This window comes from Agelaius phoeniceus, unplaced genomic scaffold (assembly GCF_051311805.1).
Source record: "Agelaius phoeniceus isolate bAgePho1 unplaced genomic scaffold, bAgePho1.hap1 Scaffold_113, whole genome shotgun sequence".
Taxonomy (NCBI): Eukaryota; Metazoa; Chordata; class Aves; order Passeriformes; family Icteridae; genus Agelaius; species Agelaius phoeniceus.
The window spans coordinates 1580331-1607500 of NW_027509877.1; the positions used below are offsets into that span (position 1 = coordinate 1580331).

The following is a 27170-nucleotide window of genomic DNA, read 5'->3' on the forward strand; positions in this document are numbered from 1 at the left end:
TCCAAATCCTCCTGGGAGCTGGTTTCGCCATTAAAAAGAGCAAAGTAAAGGGACCAGCTCATGAGATCCAGTTTCTAGGAGTAAAGTGGCAAGATGGACGGCATCAGATTCCCACCGATGTCATCAACAAGATCACAGCAATGTCTCCACCAACTAGCAAGAAGGAAACACAAGCTTTCCTGGGAGCCATAGGCTTTTGGAGGATGCACATTCCCAAATACGGTCAGATCGTGAGGCCTCTTTACCTGATCACCGGCAAGAAGAGTGATTTCCACTGGGGCCCTGAGCAGCAACAAGCCTTTGCCCAGATCAAGCAGGAGATCGCTCATGTGGTTGCCCTTGGCCCGGTCAGGACAGGACCAGATGTTAAGAACGTGCTCTATTCTGCAGCCGGGAACCATGGCTTGTCCTGGAGCCTTTGGCAGAAGGTGCCTGGGGAGACTCGGGGTTGACCACTGGGATTTTGGAGTCGAAGCTACAGAGGCTCTGAAGCCAACTACACTCCCACAGAGAAGGAAATCTTGGCTGCCTATGAAGGAGTCCAAGCTGCCTCAGAGGTGATTGGTACAGAAGCACAACTCCTCCTGGCACCCTGACTACCGGTGCTGTGGTGAATGTTTAAAGGAAAGGTTCCCACCACCCACCATGCCACCAGTGCCACATGGAGCAAGTGGATTGCTCTTATCACACAGCGCGCCCATATAGGTAAACTGAATCGCCCTGGGATTTTGGAGGTAATTACAAATTGGCCCGAAGGTGAGAATTTTGGTGTCACAGATGAAGAACAAGAACCAATGACGGGCTGAAGAGGCTCCTCCATATAATCAACTGCCCCCAGAGGAAACACGCTCTGCTCTTTTCACTGATGGTTCCTGTCGCATCGTAGGGATGAACGGGAAGTGGAAAGCAGCCGTATGGAGCCCCACACGACAGGTCGCAGAGGCCACTGAAGGAGAAGGTGGATCAAGTCAACTTTCAGAACTCAAAGCCGTTCAACTGGCGCTGGACATCACAGAAAGAGAGAAGTGGCCAAAGCTCTACCTTTACACTGATTCATGGATGGTAGCCAATGCTCTGTGGGGATGGCTGGAGAGGTGGAAAGAGGCCAACTGGCAGCATAGGGGAAAACCAGCTTGGGCTGCTGATGAATGGAAAGACATTGCCACTGAGTTGGAGAAGCTGCCTGTGAATGTCCGCCATGTAGATGCCCATGTCCCCAAGATTCGGGCTAATGAGGAACACTGAAACAACGAGCAGGTAGATCTGGCAGCAAAAATAGAGGTGTCAAAGATAGACTTAGATTGGCAACAAAAGGGGGAGTTGTTCCTAGCTCGATAGGCCCATGATGCCTCAGGTCATCAAGGCAGAGATGCCACCTATATGTGGGCACGAGACTGAGGGGTGGATCTAACCATGGACAGAATTTCTCAGGTTATCCATGACTGTGAGACGTGTGCTGCCATCAAGCAGGCCAAGCGAGTGAAGCCCCTATGGTATGGTGGGCAGTGGTCCAAGTACAAGTATGGGGAGGCCTGGCAGATTGACTCCATCACACTGCCCCAGACACGCCAGGGCAAGCGCTGCGTGCTGACCATGGTGGAAGCCACCACTGGATGGTTGGAAACCTACCCTGTGTCTCATGCTGTGGCCCGGAACACCATCCTGGGCCTGGAAAAGCAAATCCTGTGGAGACATGGATCCCCTGAGAGAACTGAGTCAGACAATGGGACTCATTTCAAGAACAGACTCATCAACACCTGGGCTAAGGAACATGGTATTGAGTGGGTGTACCATATCCCCTACCATGCACCAGCTGCAGAGAAAGTAGAGAGGTACAATGGACTACTAAAAAGCCAGTAGAAAGCCTTGAGTGGGAGAATCTTTCAAAAATTGGGAGCAGCATTTAGCAAAGGTCATCTGGTTAGTTAACAGCCAAGGTTCCAGCAACCGAGCAGGTCCTGCCCAGTCTGAGTCCTTGAATATAATAGATGGAGGTAAAATTCCAGTGGAACATGTCAGAGGTTTGTTAGGGAAGACAGTTTGGATCAATTCTGCCTTGAGTACAGACAAACTCATTTGTGGGGTTGTTTTTGCTCAGGAACCAGGTTGCACATGGTGGATAATGCAAAGAGATGGAAGAACACCATGTGTACCTCAGGGAGATCTGATTGTGGGGTGAGACCTATGTGTAAATATCACTGTTTGCTGAATGTTACTACCATTGTCTGTGTATAGCTGTATATTGGATGTATAATGTATGTGTTTGTAGAGTTAGAATATATATTAGTTTTAATAGTAAGCAGATGATATGTGGATAAGGGGTGTCCTGGGTTGACTATATGATGCTTTTATCCCCAATCGTCTTGCTCTGTTTATGCTGAATAATAAGTTTTGCACCTTTAAGACTTGTTCCAGAGAGTGAAGGGGGGAGAGAAGAAGCGTGCAGTTTGTTTTCAGGCACTGCACTCACTCCTACACATTCCTGCTCCTGGAGTGTGTTGTCTGCAGATGGACAGACAGCGGGACAGAGCTCTCCTTTGCTTCAGTTAGTTTTAGCTCACTGAGGCAAAGAAGTTCCCTGGACTGTATTTTTTTCCCCTTTTCTTTGGACCTGTTTAAGCCTGCTCTGGAATAAACACCCAGAACACCACTGGCACCCCCCACCTGTGGCCACCGGGTCGGGCCTGGGCCATGGCATCTCCAGGGTCAGAGGGACTGATAAGAGACTGAGTCAGCCAAGCTGCAGCCCAGGGAGGGGACTTTTCTGAGTCTGTCAGAAAAGTTTGTCTCCTCTCTTTTGGAGCAGCAAGAAGTTCTATTGTTTAATAAACAGTTTTTTTCCACTTTTCTCCAAGGAGATAGTTTCTCCCGGACCGGCTGGTGGGAGAGGCCGATTGAATCTGCTTTCCTAGAGGAGCCCCTTTGGGGGTTTTCTCCCAAATTTGCCCTGAACCAGGAAAAAGGGGTAGCACATGGAGTGTTAGCCCATGACTGGGGAGGATCCAGGAACCCAGTGGCCTATTTATCAAAACTGTCAGCCGGGGGTGGCCAACCTGCATTCAGGCTGTGGCAGTGACTGCCCTACTCATTAGCAGAAAGCAAAACATTAATGTTTGGGAGAAAACTGAAAGTATACACCCCTCACTCAGTTAGAAGTATCCTAAGCCAAAAGGCTGAGAAATTACTCAGTGATTCCTAAGTGCTAACGTACGAAACCATCTTAATAAATAGTGATTTAGAGCTAATTGTGAGTAACCAACTCAACCCTGCCCAGTTTTTGTATGGAGAACCAAGTGAGGAACTAATACATAATTGCCTAGAGATTATAAACTATCAAACTAAAGGAAGAGAGGACCTAACAGATCAACCACTCCAAGGTGGAAAATGACTGAACATCGATGGATCTTCACGGTTAATAAAAGGGCACAGGGTATCAGGGTACGCTATAGTGCATGAAGGGTTGGTGGCCATAGAAAAGAGAAAGTTACCTTCCAACTGGTCAGCCCAAGTGTGTGATCTATATGCCCTAGAATGAGCTCTGGAAATATTAGCATGGAAACGGAGAACAATATATACAGGACTCAAAATACAGTTTTGGAATAGTGCATACCTTTGGAAAAATTTGGGAAGAGAGGGGGCTAATAAATTCAAAGGGAAAGGGACTGATTGATGAAAAAATTGTATTAGAAGAGTTAGAAACCTTACAATTACCAGAGGAAGTAGTGGTGGTATATGTTGAAGGACATCAAAAAGGGAGCAAGGGAACAATTTCGCTGATTTAGAAGCCAAAAATGCAACTGAATCAGAGACAGAAAAACTAATAATAGTATCAACCCCCATGAGAGAAATGCAAAAAGTCCCTGTATTCAGTGGGACAGAAGAGGAAGAACTCCTTAAAATAGGAGCCAAGAAAGACAACAAAGGGAAATGAGCAGATGGAAGGAAATAATAATAAACCCCTTGCCAGGAAAATGCTAGAAGGCATACATGGAACAACACATTGAGGTACACAAGCGCTGAGTGATCAATATCTAAGGGGCTGGGGATGCACAGGAATTTTCAGAATAGCTAAGCAGGTAACTGAACAGGGTGTGATATGTCAACAAGTGAATGAGAAAATGATGAGGAAAACACTCAGAGGAGGGCGAGAACTGGCCTTAAGGCCCTTCCAAAACATCCAAGTAGACTTTACTGAGCTTCCCCAGGTACAACAGTGGAAGTTTTGCCAGTGATAGCAGATTACGTGACTCATTGGGTAGAGGTGGTACCCACTGTGAAAGCCAATGCCAGTGTTGTGAGTAAAACACTTCTAAAATCAATCATTCCCTGATATGGGATGGCAAACAGGATTGATTCAGACTGCGGAACTCATTTCACATTGAAGATATTGCAGAAAATTGTTCAGGCCCTGGGAGTAAAATTGGAATTACACACTCCGTGGCATCCACAGAGTTCCGGTCAGGTTGAGAGGATGAATCAAACTCTTAAAAGAGCTCTAGTTAAGGTAATGATTGAAACCCAAATGTCATGGATAAAATGTCTCCCTTTGGCCTTATTAAGAACTAGAACCCAACCCCAGTCAGATCTGGGGGTGTCACCTATGAAATGATGTTTGGGTTTCCCTTCCTGACCTCACCCCAGAAGGCTGCCACCTATGAGGAAGGGGAAGCCAATGCCAAGAAATAAGTGATGTCTATAGCACAAACCTTAGAAGGGCTAAGACATAAAGGGGCAGTTCCTCAAACTACCACCCTGGATTTCAGAATCCATAATATTAATCCTGGGGATTGGGTGATGATTAAGCCATGGAGAGATCAGCCTCTAACTCCTCAGTGGGAAGGTCCCTTTCAGGCACTGCTCACCACCGAATCGGCCGTGCGAGCTGCAGAGTGGGGATGGACTCATGGCAACAGAGTCAAAGGCCCAGGAGAAGAACCCAAAGAGTGGACAGTAACATCCAGGCTGGGTGAAACAAGATTGACTCTCAAGCAGAGACTGAAAGACAACCAGGAAAACACCAAGATGCCCAAAAAGCAGAGTCAAGCTTCCACCAGCCAGCTCGAGAACTGCCTTCCTGTTTTCATGGGTGAGAATTACCAGCAGCTGTTGAGGGGAAGTACACAAGGGACTGTAAAAGGCAGTGGGACAGCTTCTTTAAGAAAATAGGACAAAGGAAGGAGGGCAAGGCCGGGTTGGCCCCTTTGTCTGCTACCAAGAAGGCTCCATAGCCCTGCTGTGGATAGCAACCCTGTAGGCATGGTAAGGTAGGGACAAAAGGCCATTCCAGACCTCTGTAATTCCTCAGTTGTCTTTTAATTCAACAGGAACTGGAGGGCAGGACCGAGTTGGCCTCTGTGCTCACCCCTAAGATACACCAACTATGGGTAGCAGCCACAGAGGCATGGTAGATGGGAGTCAAAGCCACACTGGACCTCTGGGATGCCCTTTGTCCATTCCAAATAAGTGTGTCTAAGGAAAACCTGAGATTTTTTTTCTCCTGTTCCCACTGTCCTTGCCCACATCAACAGATGCTGGTATGACTCATTCAAAAGAGAGAGAAACTTTTTTACTTAATTGTTTGAGAAAAATGACTTACAGAAAAAGAAAAGGGGGGTTTGTTATAGATGAGTAATCCTAGGGTTGACTCTCACAATTAAGGGGTGAATATTAAATATATGTTAAGAGAAGTTTTGTAGATGTACAGTTATCCTTCCCCTCCCCCTTGCATTGCTATCACAGGATGGCCTCAGTAGTTGGGGCATTTGGGAGGGTTGGCTTGTTCCTATGGCAGCACCTGACCTCCAAACAAGGTGTGAGACAGTGATCTCCAGCACTGGACAGTGAAGAAGGAGTTATTTGACAAGACTTTGGGAGGGGCTGGAGGTATAAAAGACAAAGCATCCATTTTGTAGATGAGCACATGGTGACTGAATCCTTTGCTCCCAGGGCTGTATTCTTTTCTTTATTCAGTCTTCTGTTGAATTTTGATAAAGTCTTAATAAACCATTTAAATTTTTGAAGGTAAAAATCATTTCTCACATGAGGTTGGGAAATGTGGGGCAAGGTTGTCCTCACTGGGTCAGACCTCAAGGTACAACTTCACTGACCTGGCCAGACCTCCTTAGGAGAAACCCTGGATCAATATCAATCACAGAATGCTGCAATCACCTCTTCTCTAAAGAGAACAGCATAAAATACACTCTTTAAAATAGGATTACATGTTTCTTAGAAGCTCATTGAAATATTTCTCCATAACTGTAAAAGGAAACCATCCTGCTGAACTGGACTAGACCACAGGGAAATCAAGGAAGAGCCATGGTTTGTCAAAAGATGCTTCATCCTAATAAGCCCCGTGGTGCATTTGGAGCTAAACCCTGGAACCTCAGGGCTTGAGAGGAGATTGCAAAAACCTTTCCAGGAGTCAAAGTCAGAAGAAAACCCCAAAGTGTCTCAAAGCATGAAGGACCTCATCCTGCTGAGGTCCATCTCCAACACAGGGTACCTCATGGACTCCATGGAGGAGAGAACTGGAGGCCAGGATGGCACAAAATCCTCTCAGAGACTCAGTGTGGAAAGGAAAATCCAAACTACCTTAGAAAACTTGAGTATCCCAAAGCATTAATGAGCCCCACTAAGTGTCAATGCAAAGCCCTCAAGGGACTCATTAAAGTAGATAATTGGGGCCATGGTGCACAAACTCCTCACAGAGTCTGTATCAAAAGGGAAACACCAAGTACCTTAAAATAACTGAAGTACTTGAAAGCATTAATGAGCCCCACTGACTGTTGTTACTAACAAAGCCTGGCCAGGGATTAATTAAAGCAGATAATTGGAGGCCATGATTGCACAAACCTCTCAGAGACTCCAAGGCAAAAGCCAAAGCCAAAGTCCTTTGAAAAACCTGCAGTCCCTGCAGGGAGCATGAAGGAGCCCCCAGGGCCATTGCTGAGCAAGGCTCCCCAGGGACTCCTTGCAGCAGATCCTTGAGGCCACTGGGATGTGGGCTAGGGGAGGATGCTGAGGGCAGCACAAGGGGCTGACAGTGCCCAGCCTGGCTGGGGCTGGGCCAGGAGGCCCCAGGGCCTCAGGACAAGGTGTCTCCTCCCAGCCCTTGCTGGCACAGACCCTGCTGTGCCCCAGGGCACCAAGACCTGGCTTCTCTTTGTCCCCACCTGTCATCACTGCCTGCAGTTCTCTGCTCTGCCTGGGGCCTGGGGACACTTGCTCAGTCGTGTCCCTCACTGGGAGCCATTAAAAGTCCAAGAAAGTTTGGAGTTGGATTCTGCCTTGGAGTTCTGGAGATGTTTCTTCAGCTCCCTCTCAGGGACTGATGTTCAGGGCCTGAGCACAAAGGCCCAGAGGCTCATTCAAGTCCTTGTGCTGTGTCTGTGCTGCTGAGCTGGGCTGGGCTCCTGGCCCAGAGGCAGCTCCTGGTCACCAAGAAGAGCTTCAAAAGCACATTTCTCTTGATGAGCAGCTCTTCTGCCAGCCCAGCAGGGCTGGGGCACTGCCTGCAGCCAGCCCGGGCACAGCACAGAGGCACAGAGAGCTTCAATTGGGCAGGGCTGGGAAGGGGCTGAGAAGTGCCTGGGGCACAATCACTGCCAGCCCTTGGCACAGGAACCTCTGGCTGCAGGACAATGCAGCTGCAGCTCCTGGAGCCATCTCCTGCAGCTGGAACATGCCAATACCTGCAGAGCCTGTGAGTACATTCTCTGCTTGTCTCTTGTGCAGAGCAGCCAGGGCTGCCCAGGGCTGTCCTGCAGAGCAGGGTCCTGCAGCCCAGGGCTCTGTGCTGGGGCAGGGACTCTGCTGCCTGCCAGGGACAGCTTTCAGCCAGCCCTGGCAGCTGCTCCCAGCACTGGGGGACAAGATCTGGCTGGCAGGAGACAGCTGGTGAGGCTTGGAAGTGTTCTCCTTGTGTGGGGACGATGCTGCATTGTTCAGGACTGATCCCAGGATGGCATTTAACTGCAGAACATTTCCAAGTAAGTTATACAGGGACCACAGCAATGCAGGGACTGGATGAAAGGGGAAATCATGCTTTTAAAATCTATTTTTCTGGGTTGTCTTGTTAGGAAATTGCACATAGATATTTATCTCTCAGTTCAGGTTTAAAAAAAACAATCCTCTCAGATGTTTATAAACCAGGAAGTTACAGCAATCACCACAGGACCCCTTAGAGGCAGCATCAGTGCTGCTTTTCCAGCCTCTTCAGGGTTTCTCTTGTTACTGTTCAAAAACACATAATCACATAAGCGATTATATGCGGTGCTTTTTATTCAAGAGCTCTGGGAATCGGGGTAGTTTCCACCCAAATCTGATTCCGACCATACATTCGAGGTGAAGGTGTTTTATACTCTATCATTACTTAACTTTCATGTTAATTATTAAACTTATATTCATCTATTGTATACACAGATTTCAGCTAAACATAGCTCCCTTTAAATTTCCAACATAGTTTCTCACAATTCTTCCTTTGGTTATATAATAATTATATTTAATTACTAAACAATCATCACATCTAACAATTAAATCTTTTATCATACTGCTTACGCAGGTGCAGTGATCTGAGAAAACACAAAGCCTAATATTTTCAAAGACTATTTTTAACATTTTCCAGGGCTCCACTATCACTCTGAAGTTGCCATCAGAGCCTGCAGAGCCAGAGCTGCCCCTGGGCAGTGCCTGAGCTGGGAGGGCTCTGCAGGGCAGAGCTGAGCCCCCAGGGCTGGGCTGGGCTCTGGCAGCACTGGCAGGGCCCAGCCCTGGGCACAGGGAAGCAGCTGCTGGCAGGGACAGCTCCAGGCAGCAGAGCCCTGGGCAGGCAGTGGGGGGAAAGTGCCCCCAGGCTGTGCTGGGATATTTCAAGTCCTCTCCAAACCCAATGATTCCATGATTACTTTTTTACAGATCCCCATGCCAAGGCACCAGCAAATGTCCAACAGCAGCTGCATCAGGCACTTCCTGCTGCTGGCATTGGCAGACACACGGCAGCTGCAGCTCCTGCACTTCTGCCTCTTGCTGGGCATCTCCCTGGCTGCCCTCCTGGGCAACGGCCTCATCATCAGCGCCGTAGCCTGCGGCCACCACCTGCACACGCCCATGTTCTTCTTCCTGCTCAACCTGGCCCTCGCTGACCTGGGCTCCATCTGCACCACTGTCCCCAAAGCCATGCACAATTCCCTCTGGGACACCAGCAACATCTCCTACACTGGATGTGCTGCACAGCTCTTTCTGATTTTCTTCTTCCTGTCAGCAGAGTATTTCCTCCTGACCATCATGTGCTACGACCGCTACGTGTCCATCTGCAAACCCCTGCACTACGGGACCCTCCTGGGCAGCAGAGCTTGTGCCCACATGGCAGCAGCTGCCTGGGCCAGTGCCTTTCTCCATGCTCTCATGCACACAGCCAATACATTTTCCCTGCCCCTGTGCCATGGCAATGCCCTGAGCCAGTTCTTCTGTGAAATCCCACAGATCCTCAAGCTCTCCTGCTCCGACTCAAACCTCAGGAAATTGGGACTTCTTGTGTTTTCCATCTGCTTAGCACTTGGCTGTTTTGTGTTCATTGTTTTCTCCTATGTGCAGATCTTCAGGGCTGTGCTGAGGATCCCCTCTGAGCAGGGACGGCACAAAGCCTTTTCCACCTGCCTCCCTCACCTGGCTGTGGTCTCCCTGTTCCTCAGCACTGCCACATTTTCCGACTTGAAGCCCCCCTCCATGTCCTCCCCATCCCTGGATCTGGCCCTGTCAGTTCTGTACTCGGTGGTGCCTCCAGCCCTGAACCCCCTCATCTACAGCCTGAGGAACCAGGAGCTCAAGGCTTCAGTGCAGAGACTGATGACTGGTTGGTTTCAGAAACATTAAACTGTTGGCCATTTTCTACAAATCACTTGTAATAAAAATCATCTTTGATATTTCTTGTTGTTCTCATTTCGGGGGTTCTGCTTCTTTGTTTTACTTTTTCCGTATTATCTACAAATAAATTTCATTGTTTGTCCCATTTCTCATTTTGTTACTCTCCACCTTCCCTGTGGCCACAGACTGTGGCAATGATGGGCTGCGCTCTCGGTGGCTTTAAAGGAACTAAAGGATCTCCCAGCAGAGTTTTCTGCAGAGATGCCCTTGTGTTGCCTTCTCTGGAGCTGCAGCAGCAATGTCTGTGTGCAGAGCCGGGGCAGATCAGTGCTGGCCCAGCAGCTGTGCCCAGCAGCAGCAGCAGCAGCACTTGGTGTTGCCAGTGCTGCTGCCGTGGCCCTGCCCCGCTGCCCTGGTGGCCCTGGTGTTGCTGCAGGGCCTGAGTGCTCTCGGGGCCGGGCACAGCCCTGGGGGTGGCAGTGCCGGGGCTGCAGCAGGGACAGGCCATGGGCACTGCTGGGGTAGCGCTGAGGCCTCAGGCCAGGCCCTGGGGGCTCCAGGCTCCTTGCCCAGGCTCTCTCAAGAACACGGCCAGGCCAATGCTCAGCACAGAAACCCCCGTGAGCAGCCCCAGGCTGGCCGTGGGCAGGCTGGGGGCAAACAGCATGGCTGGGGCTCTGCAAGGGCCCTGGGGCAGACGGGAAGGAGCAGCAGAGCAGGGGCTGATCCATGCCCAGTGCGCTGCACAGCCCAGGGCAGCGTCCCAGAGCCTCCTCATGCAGCTGCCAACAACATCCCCCCTCTGCAGCCCTGGCCTCTCCCCCAGCTCACACAGGTGCCCCATCCTTGCAGGCACAGACACGGCAGCACTGCCTCAGCAGCCCCTGTTTGCATTGCACACAGAAGGTGGGAGCACCCCCATGCTGTAGCTGTGGGGACATGAACCTGAGGGAGCACAAATGCCATCAGCCCCTGGGGCCAGCAAGGGCTGGGGGACACCAGGGAAACCACTCAGCTTTGTCCTGGCCTCTGCAGTCAGCCAGAAAGTTTGTTCCCATCAGCTGGGAGTTTCCTGTGCCACTGCAGACGCTATTGCTCAGAGCCAGGGCTGCCTGGCAGCCACCCCCAAACTAACCTGAGCATTTCCATGCCTTCACCTTTGCTTTCTTTACTCTTCTCTGGTTCAGATTTCTTTCTCTTGCCCATCCCTGTTCCCTTCCCTGCAAACAGCCCATGTCTTCCCTGCTCCTGCTGGCCACACCATTCCTGATCCAGGCCAGGAGCCATTGGCCTTCTTGGCCACCTGGGCACGCTGCTGCCTCATGTCCAGCCTGCTGTCCATCAGTCCCTGCAGCTCCCTTTCTGCCTGGCTGCTCTCCAGCCACTCTGTCCCCAGCCTGTAGTGCTGCAGGGGTTGTTGTGGCCAAAGTGCAGGACCCGGCACTTGGACTTGTTAAACCTCACCTTGTTGGATTTGGGCCCTGGATCCAGCCTATCCAGGGCCCTGTGCAGAGCCCTCCTACCCTCCAGCAGATCCACACTCACGGCCAGCTTGGTGTCATCTGCAAATTTGCTGATGCTGAACTCAATCCCCTCATCCAGATCATCAATGCAGTTATTGAAATCCACGCTGGCTGGCTCTGATCCCTGGGCCATCCTGTGGGTGCCCTGTGATGGCACTCAAGGTGATCTGTTCCATAACCTTGCCGGGCACCCAGGTCAGGCTGACAGGCCTGGAGTTCCCCAGCTCCTCCTTCCAGCCCTTCCTGGGGATGGGCTCACACTGGCACCTCCAGTGCTCTGGGCCCTCCCTGCTGAGCCAGGACTGATGGTAAATGATGGAGAGCAGCCTGGGGAGCTCATCCACAGCGCCCTCATCCCCCTGGGATGGATCCCATCTGATCCCATACACCTGTGAGCATCTGAGTGGCTCAGCAGGTCAGCAGCTGCTTCCTCCTGGAGTCCAGGGGGCTGTTCTGCTCCCTGTGCCCATCTAACAGCTCAGGAGAACACTTGTCCTGAGGAAAACCTGTCCTAATACTGAAAAAATATACTTGAGACAAACAAGGTGTTAAGTAGCTCAGCCTTTTCCTCATCTTTAGTTACTCTATTCTCTACTGCATCCAATAAATAGTAGAGGTTCTTCTTCTCCCTTTTGATATATTTTTTTTTATAAAAACCTTTTTCTTACAGAAGCTGCCAGGTTAAGTTCTAATTGAGCTTTCACATCTCAACTTTTCTTTCTGAATAACCCATTAAAATCCTTAAATGCTTCCAGACTTGCCAGTCCTTTTATCCCCCGAGTTCCCACAAAAGCTCCATGGGCAGCCAGGCCAGTCATTTTCCTCACTAGCTCATCTTTTGCTACACTGGGACAGGCTGCTCCTTCCCCCTTAAATTACCTTCTTGAAATGTGTGTCCTTCCTGGACCCCTTTCTTTTTAAGGAGTGTTTCCCTTAAAATAAATCAGTACCTGATTTGATTCTCCCCAAATCAGCATCCTCAATAGGCCAAAGTCTGCCCTTCCTAATTCCAGTGTAGAAGTTTTGTTGCTGCCCCTCCTTCTTTCACAGAACATGGAAAACTTGATTATTTCATGGTCACTGTGCCCCAGGCAGCCTCTGAGCCCCACATCTGCCCCCAGCCCTTCTCTGTTTGTGAACAGCAGCAGACAGAGCTTTCCTTGGCAGTGGGAGTGTCACCAAAAATTCAGTAAAACAGAAAACTCTTTTTGACCCCAGTGTAGCACTAAGAAGCAGCATTCTTTATTCAGCTGGATGCATGGGGGAGAGCTCCTCCCAAAGCCATGCAGGCTGAGTACAGGAAAGTTTCTGTTTATTTTCTGTATTTTGCACACACATTCATTGATTGTCCTGGACTAAACACACATATGATAATCATTTCCCCAAAATCATTAACATATTTCCCCTCCCCTTTACCCATGTGTTCTTCTGTCCTGGGGGTCTCTCTGGTGGTCCCTGGTGGTCGTGGACCCCAATGTTCCAGTGGGCCTGGCTGAGCTGGCAGGACCCTGAGGCTGCTGAACTTCCAGTTCCCCTTCTCACACAATGGGCCTTTTGTGGTTTCCATAGGCCTGGGGATGTGGAGAACAAGCTCCAGGTGTCAGCTCAGCTGGTGTAGACAACTGATCATCTGGTAACATGAGGTCACAGAGTGGGCTATGACATCACAGAGTGGGTCATGTGAGGTCATTGAGCAGCTGTGACATCATAGACTGCCTCTGTGACATCACAGAGCCAGCTGTGACATCACTGGGCAGACTGTGACATCACTGAGTTGGCTGTGACATCACAGAGCCAGTTGTGACATCACAGGGCAGAGGTCTAACATCCCAGAGAAGACTAAGACATCACAGAATTGGCTGTGACATCAGAGACCGCCTGTGTTACATTAGAGAAGGGGCTGTGAGCTCACAGAGCAGGCTGTGACATCCCAGAGGGGCTGTGTGACATCCCAGCAGGGCTGTGTCAGGTCACTGGGTTGGTCACTCGGCCCCAGCTCCCCCTCACAGTTTCTCCCAACAAGTCCAATGCTCTCCATGCCCAGCGGGGTCCCTGTCCCCCGGGATCCCCCCGGCCCACCTGGAGCCACAGCCTCCACCAAAGGATGTTCCACAGGATCCACCCCAGAGCCTGACAGGGGACAAGGGGCCAGGGCTGTGTGACCAGGAGATCAAGGACGGGGATTATCCAGGTCACTGTGGGCTGGGTTGGGTTGCCCAGGGCAGGAAAGATGTCTGGCAGCTGGAGCAGGGTCTGGGAAGGGCCTCCAAGGTGGGGCTGGAGCCCTTGGGCTGTGAGCAGAGGCTGAGGGAGCTGGGCTTGTGCAGCCCAGAGCAGGGAAGGCTGAGGGGCTCCTCATCCCAGCCTGGCAGTGCCAGCGAGGAGGGGATGGAGAACACAGAGCCAGGCTCTTCACCGGGGGTCCTGATGGGAGACAAAAGCCAATGGGTGGAAGGGGAAAGAGGGGAGATCAGCCAGGACAGGAGGAGATGAAATGAGTCAGGCTGGTTTCAGCATTTCCTCAGCACCAGAGCAGCCTGGCCTCCCTTCTCAATCCACCACTGAGAGCTTTGCAAATCAGGAATTGTTGGAGATGTTTTGCCCCCACTCCAGGATGAGCATCCTGATACAAGAACTTAATTGTTTTTATATCTGTCACAGAACAATGGTTGTCAAAAATTAATTTTAGTATGAAAATCACTTGTGGGTGATGGACTCATCAGGCATTGCTGGGAAGTTGCACATAGCTCAGGGAAGAGTATGATTGTTACTAAATTGTGTCCTGTTCAACTATGGTCTGTTGGCCATGAAGAGAAACTTTCTGTGCCTCTGAGTCTCACCAGTTCCTGACCCTGAAAGGACACAAACCTGATGAGTTGTGGTCCCCACTCCAGTGGTGGCATTTGCACCTCCCTCCATAGCCAGAGCAGAGCTCCCTTGTCCCAGAGAGTCCCTGGCACTGGAGGGATGATGGAAACAGGACGGGCTGGGGGGATCAGGGGCAGGGCAGAGCCAAGGGGAAGAATGACTTTTGCATTTGATGGAGCTGTGCCTTCCCTTGGATTTGTTGGCTGACAAGAAATGAACATCCCTCTGTGTCTCGGGCAGCTCCTTCTCCAAGGAAAGCAGGTGGGAGTTGGAGCCAAGGAGCTGGAACCTGCAGGTGCAGCCTGGGCTGGAGGGAGCTCAGATTTGCACAAAGGCTGCTCTGAGTGCCAGGGCTTGGATGGGGGAAATGGTTGGGTGGGGGTAGGGACAGAGTCTGATTGATTGTCAGCCAGGAAGGGTCTGGATTTTCATATCTGTTCAAACTGCATGAGGAGGTACTTGGATTCAGTGTCAGTTGGAGATTGGACACATCAATGAATTACCAGTAAAAAACCAATGAATTACAAGATCTAAAAATATTTACTTGCTGTCTTTTTAAATATAGTGTATTCACATTGAATAGGCTTCTGAAATGTGTTGAATTAACCACAAAAGATTTGAACACTTAAATCAAATTATTCCCAGAGTCTTGGCTTGTTCAGGTGTTCTGAATGTTCATGAGCCCTGGGACACTGAATTCCTGCACTGAAGAGCTGAAGGCTGAACAAGCCTCTGGAGCAGTGAAATTCAGCAGCAGCCTCTGCAAGTTTCTGAGGATGTCAGCAGCCCCCAGTGAGGCCATCCCTGCCCAGAGACCGTGGGGGAATGGGCAGACAAGGAGAGCATCCCTGGGGCTGGACAAGCAGAACTCAGAGGCACCAGCGGCTCCAGCTGGGCAATGGAGTGTGGAATGTGGCTGGGAAAGCCCTGCCTGGGCTGGACCAAGCAGGACACACAAGCCCTGACTCCCATCCCCCAAACAACTCTCTCAAGGAGACATTTAAAAGGAATTACAATTGTTTGTGCCCTGTGAGTTGGATGCACTGGAGAAATACCAACAAGAGATTCCCAGGAGCTCAAAACAACAAAACCGCCTTTACTGGCAACTTTAGAAAATTAGAGAAACTTTAGCAAAAGATTTAAAATTATACTCAATCAACAAAAAACACTTTTCAAAGCATTTATTTTCCCCATTCAATGTCACAACTCTAAGCCTGTTCAATTTAATGTTAATCAAAATTTGCATGACGACAGAAATAGAAGAAGACACAGAGAGAGCGAAAGACAGAAAAGATACAGAGGAGCACACACACAAGTACCAACTCCTGGATTCCAGTGGTGTTCAGATGGAAATTCCAAGAGGAGGGAGGGTCAATATGTGTGCTTGCCTCATGGTCAGCCCCTGAAATACCCCTTGGTCTCCCTGGGCCCTTCCCCCAGGTGGGGCTTGGGCGCATTTGGTCCCTCAGGAGCTGGGCTGGGGGCTGCAGAGGTGGCTGTGGAGCATTGCCTGTGCTGTGCCAGGGACTGGCAGCCACTGCTGGGCTGGGATGGAGGCTCTGGGGGGATTGGGGTTCCAGGGCAGGGCAGGGCTGGGGTTCCAGGGCAGGGCAGGGCTGGACCTTCCTCCCCCAAACACAAAATCCTTTGAGCCACAATCTCCTTCAGTCTGTCACAACAGGCAGTTTTGGCCGTGAAATCCCAATTCTGGCCATGGGCACCAGGCCAAGAAGGGCAGTTCTTTTCCATAGGAAGGAAAGCACAGAGCTCCAGTGTTTGGAAGGCAGGTGAGAGCCTCACTAGGCCAAGGCCATCCAGACTTGTCAGAAATGACATATTTTGTCTGGGAGCTATCTTTAGATGTAGGGAATTTTGGAGGTGGAAGTCCAATCTTGGCCACGGGCACCTGGAGAAGCAGGACAGTTCTTTCCCATGGGAAGGAAAGCTCAGAACCATCCCCAGTGTTTTGGGGACAGATGGGAGGTGACCATTGTGAAACCAATGCAAGACAGACTTGTCCTGGCAATATTCCTGTGGGAACAATCCCTGGATAGAAGGAAATTTGGAGGTGAAATCCCAGTTCTGGCCGTGGGTGCCTGGAGGAGAAGGAGAGTTTTTTTCCATTGGGAAGGAAAGCACAGAGCCCCAGTGTTTCAATAGCAGATGAGAAGAGACCCTCAACATTCCAGGGTCATTTGGACCAGTCAGGCAGTCAACAGGAGGCCAGACCAGCCAGACTTGTTCCATGTTCCCTTGCTTCTATGAGGTCCTGCAGTATCCCCATGGTCCCCTTGGTTCCATGGGGCCCCGCAGTGTCCCAGTGGTGCTTTGATTCCATGGGGTCCAGCAGTGTCACAATGGACCCTTGGTTCCATGGGGTCCCACAGTGTCACAATGGCTCCTAGGTTCCAGAGGCCCTGCAGTGTCACAGTGGTCCCAAAAATTCCATGAGGCCTTGCAGTGTCACAATGGTCTCCGTGCTTCCACCGGCCCCAAAATGTCACGGGACTCCTCTGTTCCATAAGCCCTGCAATGTCACAATGGACCTTTGGACCCTGGGGGTTTGCAGTGTCACAATGGTCTCCTTTGGCTCCACAAGGTCACAATGGTCCACTGATGACACAAGGCCCCGCAATGTCACCCTGGAGCTTTGGTTCCATGCAGCCCTGCAGTGTCACAAAGGCCTCTTGGTTTCACCAGGCCCCACAGTATCACAATGATCCTCTTGGTTGTGGGGACCCCCAGGGTCACAATGGTCTCCACGGTTCCATGAGGCCCCGTGGTGTCACAATGGACCCTTGGTTTGATGGGGCCTCTCAGTGACACAATGATCCCTTGATGTCACAGGGCCCCACAGTGTCACAATGGTCCCTTGGTCTCACAGGGCCTCACAGTGTCACCATGGTCCCTTGGTTCCATGGGCCCTGTGCTGTTGCATTCCCCCCTCCCCTTCTCAGGCCGCCCTGCCAGCTGAGAAATGCTCCTTGGGCCTCGGCCTTGGCCAACAGCCCCTGGGCTCAGCTCCTCTGCAGCTCATCACAAACACTGTCTGCTCCAGGCACTGCTGCTGCCCACCCAGCTCCTGCTTTCTGTAGGAGCAGCCCTGGGAGCTGTTTCTGTTCCCTCCATGGCACAACATCCCTGTTCTCACCCTGCCAAAGAAAGCTGTTGGTGCCAAGTGTGGCCAGGATGACTTAACCTTACCTACATTGCCTGTAGGTAAGGTTAAGTCACAAGGTCTAAGTGAATCTAAACACTGCTAAGAGTTGTTGTTTTCCTAAGTTGTTATGTGTAATATAAGTTATAAGCTAAGTTAAATACTGTTAAATGTTAATCCTCTGTTAAATTGCAAAGTCATAGGTTATAAATCAGATTAAATCCTGCTAAATACTGTTTTTTGCTAAATTGTGAGATTGAAGGTATCAGTTAAGGTTAAGGTATAAGTTAAGTCCTGTTAAGTTTGAGCTCTGTTAAGCTTTTGGGCCGTATTCCTTTCATCCTTGCCCTCACTGTCATTGTGTCACACACACACACACAGGGACAATTCTCAGTTCATTTCTAGTTTGATTGCCTGGACTCTGTTTGGTTTTGTTGTTGCTTTGTTTCCTTGGTGTACCTGAAGTGTCCAGTCAGGAGCACAGTGACTCTTGCCAAGGAACTCTGTGGTGCTGTTGCTTAATATTAAATCTGGTTTTTGCTGATCCCTTGCTGGGGATTTTTTCAGAGCTCTCAAGGCCTCGTTGGTACCAGGGTGAAGGAGCCCTGGCCCCGGCTCTGGCCCTAGGGTGTTGTTGTTCTATTTCTCTAGAGGCTCATAATGATATTATCAGACTTTTAAAGTCCATACTTCTTTGGTGTATTCTCATGGCTGCAGATCTTCACTGCACAGACTCTTTCTTCCACATGCTATTCTCTCTCAGGTCAGGACACCGCCAAGGCTCACCCTGACTGGCTAACCCGCCCCCTTTTATCTCAGTTATCTTCATTAGTCACAGCTGCAGCCTAATTAAGGACATCCCAGCTGCAGCTTATCAAAGGCAACCGAGACCTCCGGGGCAAAGCCTCTATACAGATATTTAAATAAGTTTCCTCTACTATATTGGGGGACACAGGGATGCTGCCGGGGGGTCCCTGTCCCCCTGTGCCACCCCCAGGGCCCCGGCCCCCCGTCCCCGTGTCAGGCTCTGGGGTCGATCTCATGGAACATCCTCTAGGGGAGGCTGCGGGGCCGGGGGCGGGGGGACCTGGGGGGACAGGGGACCCCGCTGTGCACGAGCAGGGTTGGACTGCTCTGGGGGAAACTGTGAGGGGGGCTGGGGCAGAGTGACCTCCCCAGGGACCTCACACAGCCCCCGTGAATGTCACACAGCCCCCGTGATGTCACACAGCATCCTGTGATGTCACAGCCCACACTGGGATGTCATGAAGTCCCCTTATGATGTCTCAAAGCTCCCTGTGATGTCACAGAGCCACTGCGATGTCACAAACACTTCTCTGTGATGTCACACATCACCTGTGATGTCACAGCTCCCTCTGGGAGCAAACTCTGGGATTTCACCCTGGAATGTCATGCAGCTGCACTGCGATGTCACAAAAGAGCCTGGGATGTCAGAAAGCCACCATTTGGTGTCAGAATCTGTTCTGTGATGTCACAGTCTGCTCTGTGATGCTACACAGGCACCCAGTGATGTCACAACCCCCCTCTGATGTCACAGAGCCACCCTCCATGATGACAGAGTCTGCTCTATGGCCTTATACCCTACTCTATGATGCCACAGCAACCTCTGTGATTTCACAACCCCCTCAGTGATGTCACACGAGCCTCTATGCGGTGTCATACTGCAACTCTGTAATGTCACAGCACACACTTTGACCTCACAGCCTGCGCTATGATGTCATACAGCCATGCCATGATGTCACAGCCTGCTCTGTGATGTCACACAGTCCCCTCTATGACGCTGTAGCTGCTTGATGACCTCAAACCATAAGCTCGGTGATGTCATAGCCCAATCTGTGACCTCACACAACCCACTCTGTGCTGTCACACAGCCCATTGCTGACATCCCAGCTGCTCTGTGCCTCTATGACACAGCCACAGAGGTGCTGCTGTGACACAGCCCCCTCTGGGCCATGCCACAGCCCCTGCCAGTGCTGAGCCCCTGGGAGCTCAGTCTGTGCCCTGCTGGTGTCCCTGAGGAGCCCTGGCAGTGCCCCAGCCCTGCTGGGCTGTGCACAGGAGCTGCTCCTGGCCAGAGCTGTCTCTCTGCAGCTCTGCTGCCCTTGCCAGGAGCTGCCTCTGGGCCAGGAGCCTGGCCCAGCTCTGCAGCACAGACACAGCAGAAGGATTTGAACAACCCTCTTGGGCTTTGGTGCTTTTTGCATCAGACTCATCAGTGCCTCAGAGTGTGCTCAAAAACCTCTCAATGATTCAAAGTCAGATTGAAACACGGCAGTTTCTTGTACTTTAAAGAGATCCGCATATGACTGACAAAATGTCGCCAGGTTCCAGGTAGAGCAGAACCCTGGAAGCACTGATGACAGCTGGAGACAAGCAAGGGAAACGTGTCTCTGGTGCTGGGCAAACCTGGATGTGTTTCAGGAATGCAAAGGGCCAAGGCCTGAGCCCCAGCCCCTGGCCAGGCAGATCCTGTCCCTCCCTCATTGCTCAGGGCTCTTGCTGGGGCACTGGGATGTGGGGATGGGCAATGCCAAGGACAGGAGCATGGGGCGGCCCCTGCCAGGCTGCTGAGCAGGGACAAGGAGGCCATGAGGCCCCAGGCCTGCAAGGGTCACTTGTCCCCTGCTGGCCTCAGGCCCAGGGCCAGCAGCCATGGCCAAAGTGCTGCAGGAGTTGGCTCTGGCAGGGCTGTCTTGCAGTTGCTGCCCATGCCTGTGCTCTGTGCAGCCCAGGCTGTCCTACGGTGTCCCTGCCCTGCGCCTCTGTCCCTGCAGGCTGTCGGCATCCTCCGGCTGCCCCACCTGGCTGGCCCCTTCCTCTGCTGGCAGCTCTGCCTCATGCCTGCCTCTGCCTGCCCACACAAAGCCTTGGGCTGCTCCAGGCTCCTGATGGGGCACATGTTGCACCACAGCCCTGCCCTGCCAGGGAAATTCCTTTCTGCTGCTGCCCAGTTGGGGCCTCCCCAGCTGCCCTTGGTGCCATTATTTCCTTCTCATGCTTATATGCTCTAGGAAGAAAACCTCCAGCCTCTCTGAAACCACCCTTCAGCCCCTGCCAGGCTACTCCTGTTCTGTCCTCAGTCTCCACCCCACTGAGCCCAGAACCTGCAGCCTCTACCTATGGGTTATGTGATAAGGCCTCAAAACCCCACCTTGGAAGATGTTTGGGTCCTCTCCAAAGTCTGTGAAAATGGAAAAATAGTGGTCAAGGGTATTTTCTCCCAAATCTTGCAGTGGCAGAACAAGGGTCCATATGTCTAAAGTGAATGAGTCTGGATTTCCATTTGTTAGAAGGAGAAAATAATTTACAATGATGAGAGTGGAACAAAACCGCAACTGTTTTTGCAAAAAGGTTGATGCACCATGCCAGGAATTGTCCAGGAGCAGGAGCTTTGTGCAACCTGACCCAGTGAAACCCCCTGCCCTTCCCAAGGATGGAATTCCTGTAGTGTGGGTTCTCTGCTGTGCTGGGTGCCCTCACAAGGCTTCTGGCCAGAATGTCTGCTGAGGGCAGCCAGGCTGCTGCAGGGGCAGTGACCTCACAGCCATCACCATGGCAGCCCTGTCCCCTGGGCCTGGCTCTGCCCTTTCCTCTGCCCCTGCCTTGGCTCTGCTGGCATGAAGAGTTTTGTCATTGATATCTTGTCCCCAAGGTGCTGGGGCCAATGGCTTCCCAGTCAGGCTCCTGGAGCAGAAGTGGCTTTTCAGAGCCCAGCCAGGAATGAGCCGTGAGGCAGCAGCTCTGCAGTGGTGGCCACCAGGCCGGGCCGCCAAGGGAGGCTTCTGGTCATGGCCTGCAAGCAGCTGCTGCTGCCAAGGTGCCTTTGGTGCCTCAGGCTCTCCCTGGCACAACTCCCAGCACGGCACTCTGCCCTTGTGCCCGAGGCCTTCCCTTTGCTGGGGCTGGCCTGGGGCTTTTCCTGCAGCAGGACCTGCCCTGCTGATGGCACAGGAAAGGCAGTTCCTGCTGGAGCAGGAGGCTTTGCCTGCAATGGGCTCCAACAACTCCAGCAGGGCCCTGCTGACTTCAAAATTGCTTCCTAGAGCAGGAGATTCTAATGGTTAGAGCTCCTTTGCTGTGGAGGAAAGAACTCTGATCAAGATCTTTCTCTCTAATCATGATCACAATCAATCCGAGCTGTATTTCTAGAAATCTATCTGGTATTCAATCATGAACCCAGTGGGACAAATTGCAATGAAGTTCAATTCCCCCTGTCCAATGTCTTGTACCTTTGACAAAGTCTGGGGCTAGCATTGGATCCAGCCATTCCCAGTCTCCTTTCTGAGAAGGAATTTGAGAAGTTAAGGGGTCCTGCAGGGGTTTTGGGGTTCTGTGATGGTTCCTGGGTGTCATTTCTCCATCTCACGTCTCAGCAGGAGTTTCTCCAATAAAGAAACAAAGCTTTTGCCTGAAGCTCCCACGGTGCCCATGACAGGAACCCCTGTGAGTGTCTGGGACATCCCAGCTCTTTGGCAGCCTGGGGACTCCTGGGATGTCACCGTGGAGCCCCCGTGAGTGCCTGTGACAGATCGGTGCCTTTGCAGCCCAAGGTGCCCTGGGATGTCACCATGGAATGGCTGTGACTGCCTCTGACCACAGGGCTCTTTACCATCCCAGAAAGCCCTGGGAGGTCTCCATGGAGCCCCTGTCTCTGTGTGTGACATTCCAGCTCATGAAGAGGCTGGAGACTCTTGGAATGTCCCCATGGAACCCCTCTGAGCCCCTCTGGCAAATCGGTTCCTTAGCAGGCAGCCATCACCAGAATCCATTGCTATGGTCAGTTTCCATGGCAACCATCACCAGGACCCCTGTTGCTGTGGTCAGTTTCCAGGGCAACCATCACCAGCCTCCCTATTTCTATGGTCAGTTTCCATGGTAACCATCACCATCCCCCTGTGTCTATGCTCAGTCCCCTGGCAGCTCCATGGAGACCCCATCCCACGGGTGGTTGCCATGGACACCAGCTCAGGACTGGAGCCAGAGTTCTGTTGCCATGGCAACCATTTCCAGGCCCATCCCCAGGCTCATGGGATCTCAGAACCACAGAATTGGCGGAGCTGGGAGGGACCCATCAAGATCCTCCAGTCCAACTGCTGGCCCTGCACAGGACACCCCAACAATGCCAGCCTGGGCCTGGCAGCGCTGGCCAAATGCTGCTGCAGCTCAGAGAGCCCTGGAGCTGGGACCCTTCCCTGGGGAGCCTGGCCAGGGCCCCAGCAGCCTCGGGGCAAAAACCTTTTCCTGACATCCAACCTGAGCCTGCCCCGACTCAGCTGCAGCCGCTCCCTCCACTCCTGTCCCTGGGCACCAGAGGGAAGAGGTTCCCACAGCCCCAGCCAGGGACCCGCTCCCAAGGCTGCTGCCATGGCCACCAGGGCTGGCACCAGCTGGGATGCTCGGTCTCCATGGGCTGGGGTTTAGGAATGGGATTGCACAATTTCCTGCTCCCGCTAAAACCACGCTGCCCTCGCTGCCCTCCCGCCTCCCATGGGAAGCACAAAAGGCAAAGATCCCGGGCTGGGATAAGAACAATTTACTGGGAACAGAAATGAGATAAGGAACAAAGAGGAACAGAAACAATATTGATAACAGAAGGGATAAATAAAACTTTTAAAGGGAAAACTAAAACACAACTCACTGGGTCTTCCTGGCCATGTATTTCTTCCTGTCTGGAAAGGACACCCTTCTCCTCAGGGGGAGAAAGAGAGAGAGAGAGAGAGAGAGTCCCTTTCCTGCCCCTGGCAATGACCTGAGGTGGGAGTGAATGTCATGACAGGGCCATGGCCAGACCCTTATATTTTTCAATGCCACATCAGGTCATTGGGAGGGGCAGGAAAATTGACAGCTGTCTTCCCAGCATGGATTACAGGGAAAATGGATCCCCAGGGCTCTTCCCAACGTGAGACCTCCAATGGAGAAAGAAGCTGGAGTGGTGCATGAAGCTCTTCCTGCAGCTGAGGCACTCGCAGAACTTCCCTTACTGGTGACTCCATTGGTTTCTGGTCAAATTTGAGCTCATGGAGAAGCTCTTCCCATGAAGTGGGACACTTGTAGGGCCTCTCCCCGGTGTGGATGCGCCGGTGGATGATGAAGGTGGATTTTTTCTTGAATCCCTTCCTGCAATCAGGGCAGCAGAAGGGCCTCTCCTGGGTGTGACTCTGCTCATTCAGGCAGAGATTTTTGCTGGTCTGGAACCTCTTCCCACAGGTGGGGAACTCGTAGGGCCTCTCCCCAGTGTGGATGCACCGGTGGATGATGAGGTGGGAGTTTTGCTTGAAGCCCTTCCCGCAGTCAGGGCAAAGGAAGGGCCTCTCCTCTGTATGAATGCGCTGGTGGCAGAGGTAATTGGAGCGTGTCTGAAACCTCTTCTGACACTCGGGACACTCGTAGGGCCTCTCCCCAGTGTGGATGCGTTGGTGCCTGATGAGGGCAGAGCTGCAGCTGAAGCCCTTCCCACACTCCCCACACTCGTAGGCCCATTCCCCAGTGTGGATCATCTGGTGGCGGATCAGGGTGCTGCTCTGCCTGAAGCACTTCCCACATGCCAAGCACTTGTAGGGCTTCTCCCCATCATGAAGCTGCTCATGGGCCACCAGCTCTGATCTCTGGCGGAAGCTCTGCCCACCTTCCTGGCTCAGGGTGGGTCTTTCCTCCTCAGAGCACCCTGGGATGGGTTTGCAGCCCCTCCTCCTCTGGGATCTCTGTGGCTTTTCTTCCCTGTTGGATTCCTGTGCACTAGAGTTGCTCAAAACAGCCTCTTCCACGAGATTCTGCTGTGGGGATTTGTCCTCTCTGGTCTCCATCCTCAGCTCCTTCTCTGGGGGAGGAAGGACAAGGAAAGGATGGGATTTGCCTCCGTGCCACAGGGAAGGGGAAGGAGATCCCCCCAGCGCATCCCTGGCAGGACGGGTTTGGCAGCAGGGTTGTCCTGCAGCCGGGGGCTGTGCTGGGCTGGGAGATGGAGCAGGAGAGAGGGGCAAAGGAGCACTGACTTCCTCCTCACCTACCTGGGTGTCTCAAGGCTTCTTCCTCTTCCTTGCAGCCTCCTCTTCCATCTGGCAAAGGTTTGGAGATGGGAAATTCTATTTTGGGAAGAAAACAAAGGGAGCACACATTGTCTTTTGTACTGGATTGAAGGCAAACCTGGGGGAGAGTCTATGTCAGAATTACAATTTAATAAGAAAATTTCGATCAAGGCAATGATACAGATACACTGCCTTAAACAGACAGAGTCAGGATATAACCGGACACCCTGTTGCTGGTCAGGGTGGTGTCAGCAGTCCCATTAAATGGTGGCTGCAGTCCTGTTGGAGAGATGAACGTGATTCTGTCCAAGCAGTGATCCTGTAGAAGGGTCTGGTCTTCCTCTGGAGGTCCAGTGGTGGTTCTGGAGCTCTTGTCCTCTGGGAATCCAGTAGGCAAGCTGCTCCAGGTGTTGCAAGGCTCAGCTTATATCCAGGTAGGAATGCTTGGATCCTCCCCCTGGGCGGAGCATCCCACAATGGGATGATGGAATTTTATCAGTCCTGCAGTGACACTCAATGGCCCATTCACAGAAGATCTCTCCCCTGGAGGGCGTTATCAGGGCTGAGTCATGGAAGAGATAAAGAATACTGCCCCACCTGTTTATAGCAGTTGATGAAGATTGGGATTGAAAACATGCATTTGGTTCCATCTTACATTGCAACCTGAAACAGTGGGGGAATCCCTGCTCAGGGGGTGAACACCACCCCCCTTACCCAAACTGGCTCAGGTGTAAAACCCCCACCCCGGGAAGGCCACACACACAGGGGACAATGTCACACTTGCCCTGCCCCAGTGCAGGTCTCTGTCCCTCTCACTCCCTTGCTCTTCCCCCTTTTCTCTTTCTTTCCATCTCTCTCTCTACCTCACTTTTACTGTTCAATAAAATCCAGGATTTGGTCTCGTTAGCACCTTAATTTGGACAGAGGCATCTCTCTAAAAATTTTCTTAACCAGATTGCAAAATTCTTTTGGCACAGTGAGTTCAGGGCACTGTTCTTTGACCCCAGGTGCCTTTGACAACAGCATGGTTCCCTCCTCTGAGGAGGTTGTGGTTCTCTCTGGAAGAACTCTTGGAAACTCTGATGCAGCTTCCTCTGAGCGACCTATGGCAGAACTGGTGAGAAAAATGGCTGTTGTGGGCCTGGAGTGTAAAGAAAATATTTGGTTGTCCTTCCTTGAAAAGTTTGTTAAAATCACTGGAGGAAAGCGAGCAAATGCTACCAGTGACACTGACAAGGTTCATTCACCCCATGGTGTAAAACACAAGGCTGCCTAAAGTGCTACAAGAAGGCCAGCTCAAGTAGCTAAATTCCCAAATAACTCCTGAATTCCCAGGCTTGGGTTCTTTGCCAAATGTGAGAATCATTATTCTCTTCATCCCTGTCACCTTTGTGACAGCTACTAAACGCTTCCCCTTCCTTTTAATAATATCTGTATTGGGCCGAATTTGCACTTTTCTTTAATTGGAACCTGCCAGCAGCTGAGCTGGAGCTGTGCAGGAACCAATGAAACTTGGAATTGCCACAGAATTGCTTCTATTGTCAGCCGGTGCTGCGGCGGCCGTGGGGCAGAGGGGTGGGAAAGGGGGGTCCACGGTTGCAGTGGAGGAAATGCCGGGGCCGGGGGCTGAGCACAGGGCTGAGCACACAGAGATGGTTTCGTTCTTGCTGAGCTCACACTGAACCAAGGCCTGTCCTGCCCCTCATTCAGCCACTCTGGGGAGGGGCTGAGGGTGTGGGGGAGGTTGGGAGGGGACACAGCAAGGACAGGAGATCCCAGCTGACCCCAGGGATACCCCAGACCATAGGACATCATGATCAGTGCATGAAGGGTGGGGAACAAGGAGGAAGGGGGGACATTTAGAGTGAGGGGTTTTGTCTTTCCAGGCAACACTTAGGCAGGATGGGGCCCTGTTTCACCAGTGGGCAGGGCCAGCAGCAAAGATACAGACACCAACTTAACTTAAGGAACAGTGCAATTTAGATAGTGCAAATTTGCAAAAAATTACAGAAGGATTAGATTGGCAAAGCAAATAATCATTAGTCAATAATTCCAAAAGAGAAGATGTTGAAATGAGTATCACACAACTGTCCATTTCTGGCTGCAAGCTCTGGAGATTCTATCTCTGCCTTCAATCAGGGTTGCATTCCATAACAAGTCCTGGTACCAAATCCTGCTTTCCAAGGCTGGAACAGTGTCTCAGGTTTAGCTGGGTGTGTATTCAATTACCCTCTGTTAAAGGTGGGGCAATTATCTGTTAATTGAGCAGTTTACTTAATCTCTTCCACAAGGAATCCTCCCTCCAGGGAGATATCTTCTGTTAATGGGCCATTGAGTGTCACTGATAAAAATTCCATCATCCCATTGTGAGAAGCTCCGCCCAGAGGGAGGAGCCAAGCAATCCTACCTGAATATAATCTGAGGATGTGAACAGGAGTCTGCCTTCTCCCCCAGGATTCCCAGAAGAGCAGCTGTCAGCTCCACGGGATCCCATTGGAAGACCAGGCCGATCGGCACCACCACTGGACCTTCAGAGGAAAACTGCACCCTTCTACAGGATCACTGCTCCAACAGAACCACACGTGTCACTGCAGGAGCACTGCAGCCACCATTTAACAGGAGTGCTACCAACACTCTGACCCACAGGGTGTCAGGCCATATTCTGACTCTGTAAGTAATTTTTTAGTACTACTGCATTTCTATTTTTAATTTTTC

General features: G+C 51.6%; 2 protein-coding genes across 2 annotated transcripts in view; both read left to right on the top strand.

The window, feature by feature from the left end:
* Positions 1-27170, top strand: part of LOC143693004 (uncharacterized) — a 680702-nt gene that overhangs the window by 258003 nt on the left and 395529 nt on the right. The window lies entirely within an intron of this gene.
* Positions 8938-9870, top strand: LOC143692994 (olfactory receptor 14C36-like). The gene has a single exon (XM_077173077.1). It carries the CDS (start codon positions 8938-8940, stop codon positions 9868-9870), a length of 933 nt encoding a protein of 310 aa, XP_077029192.1.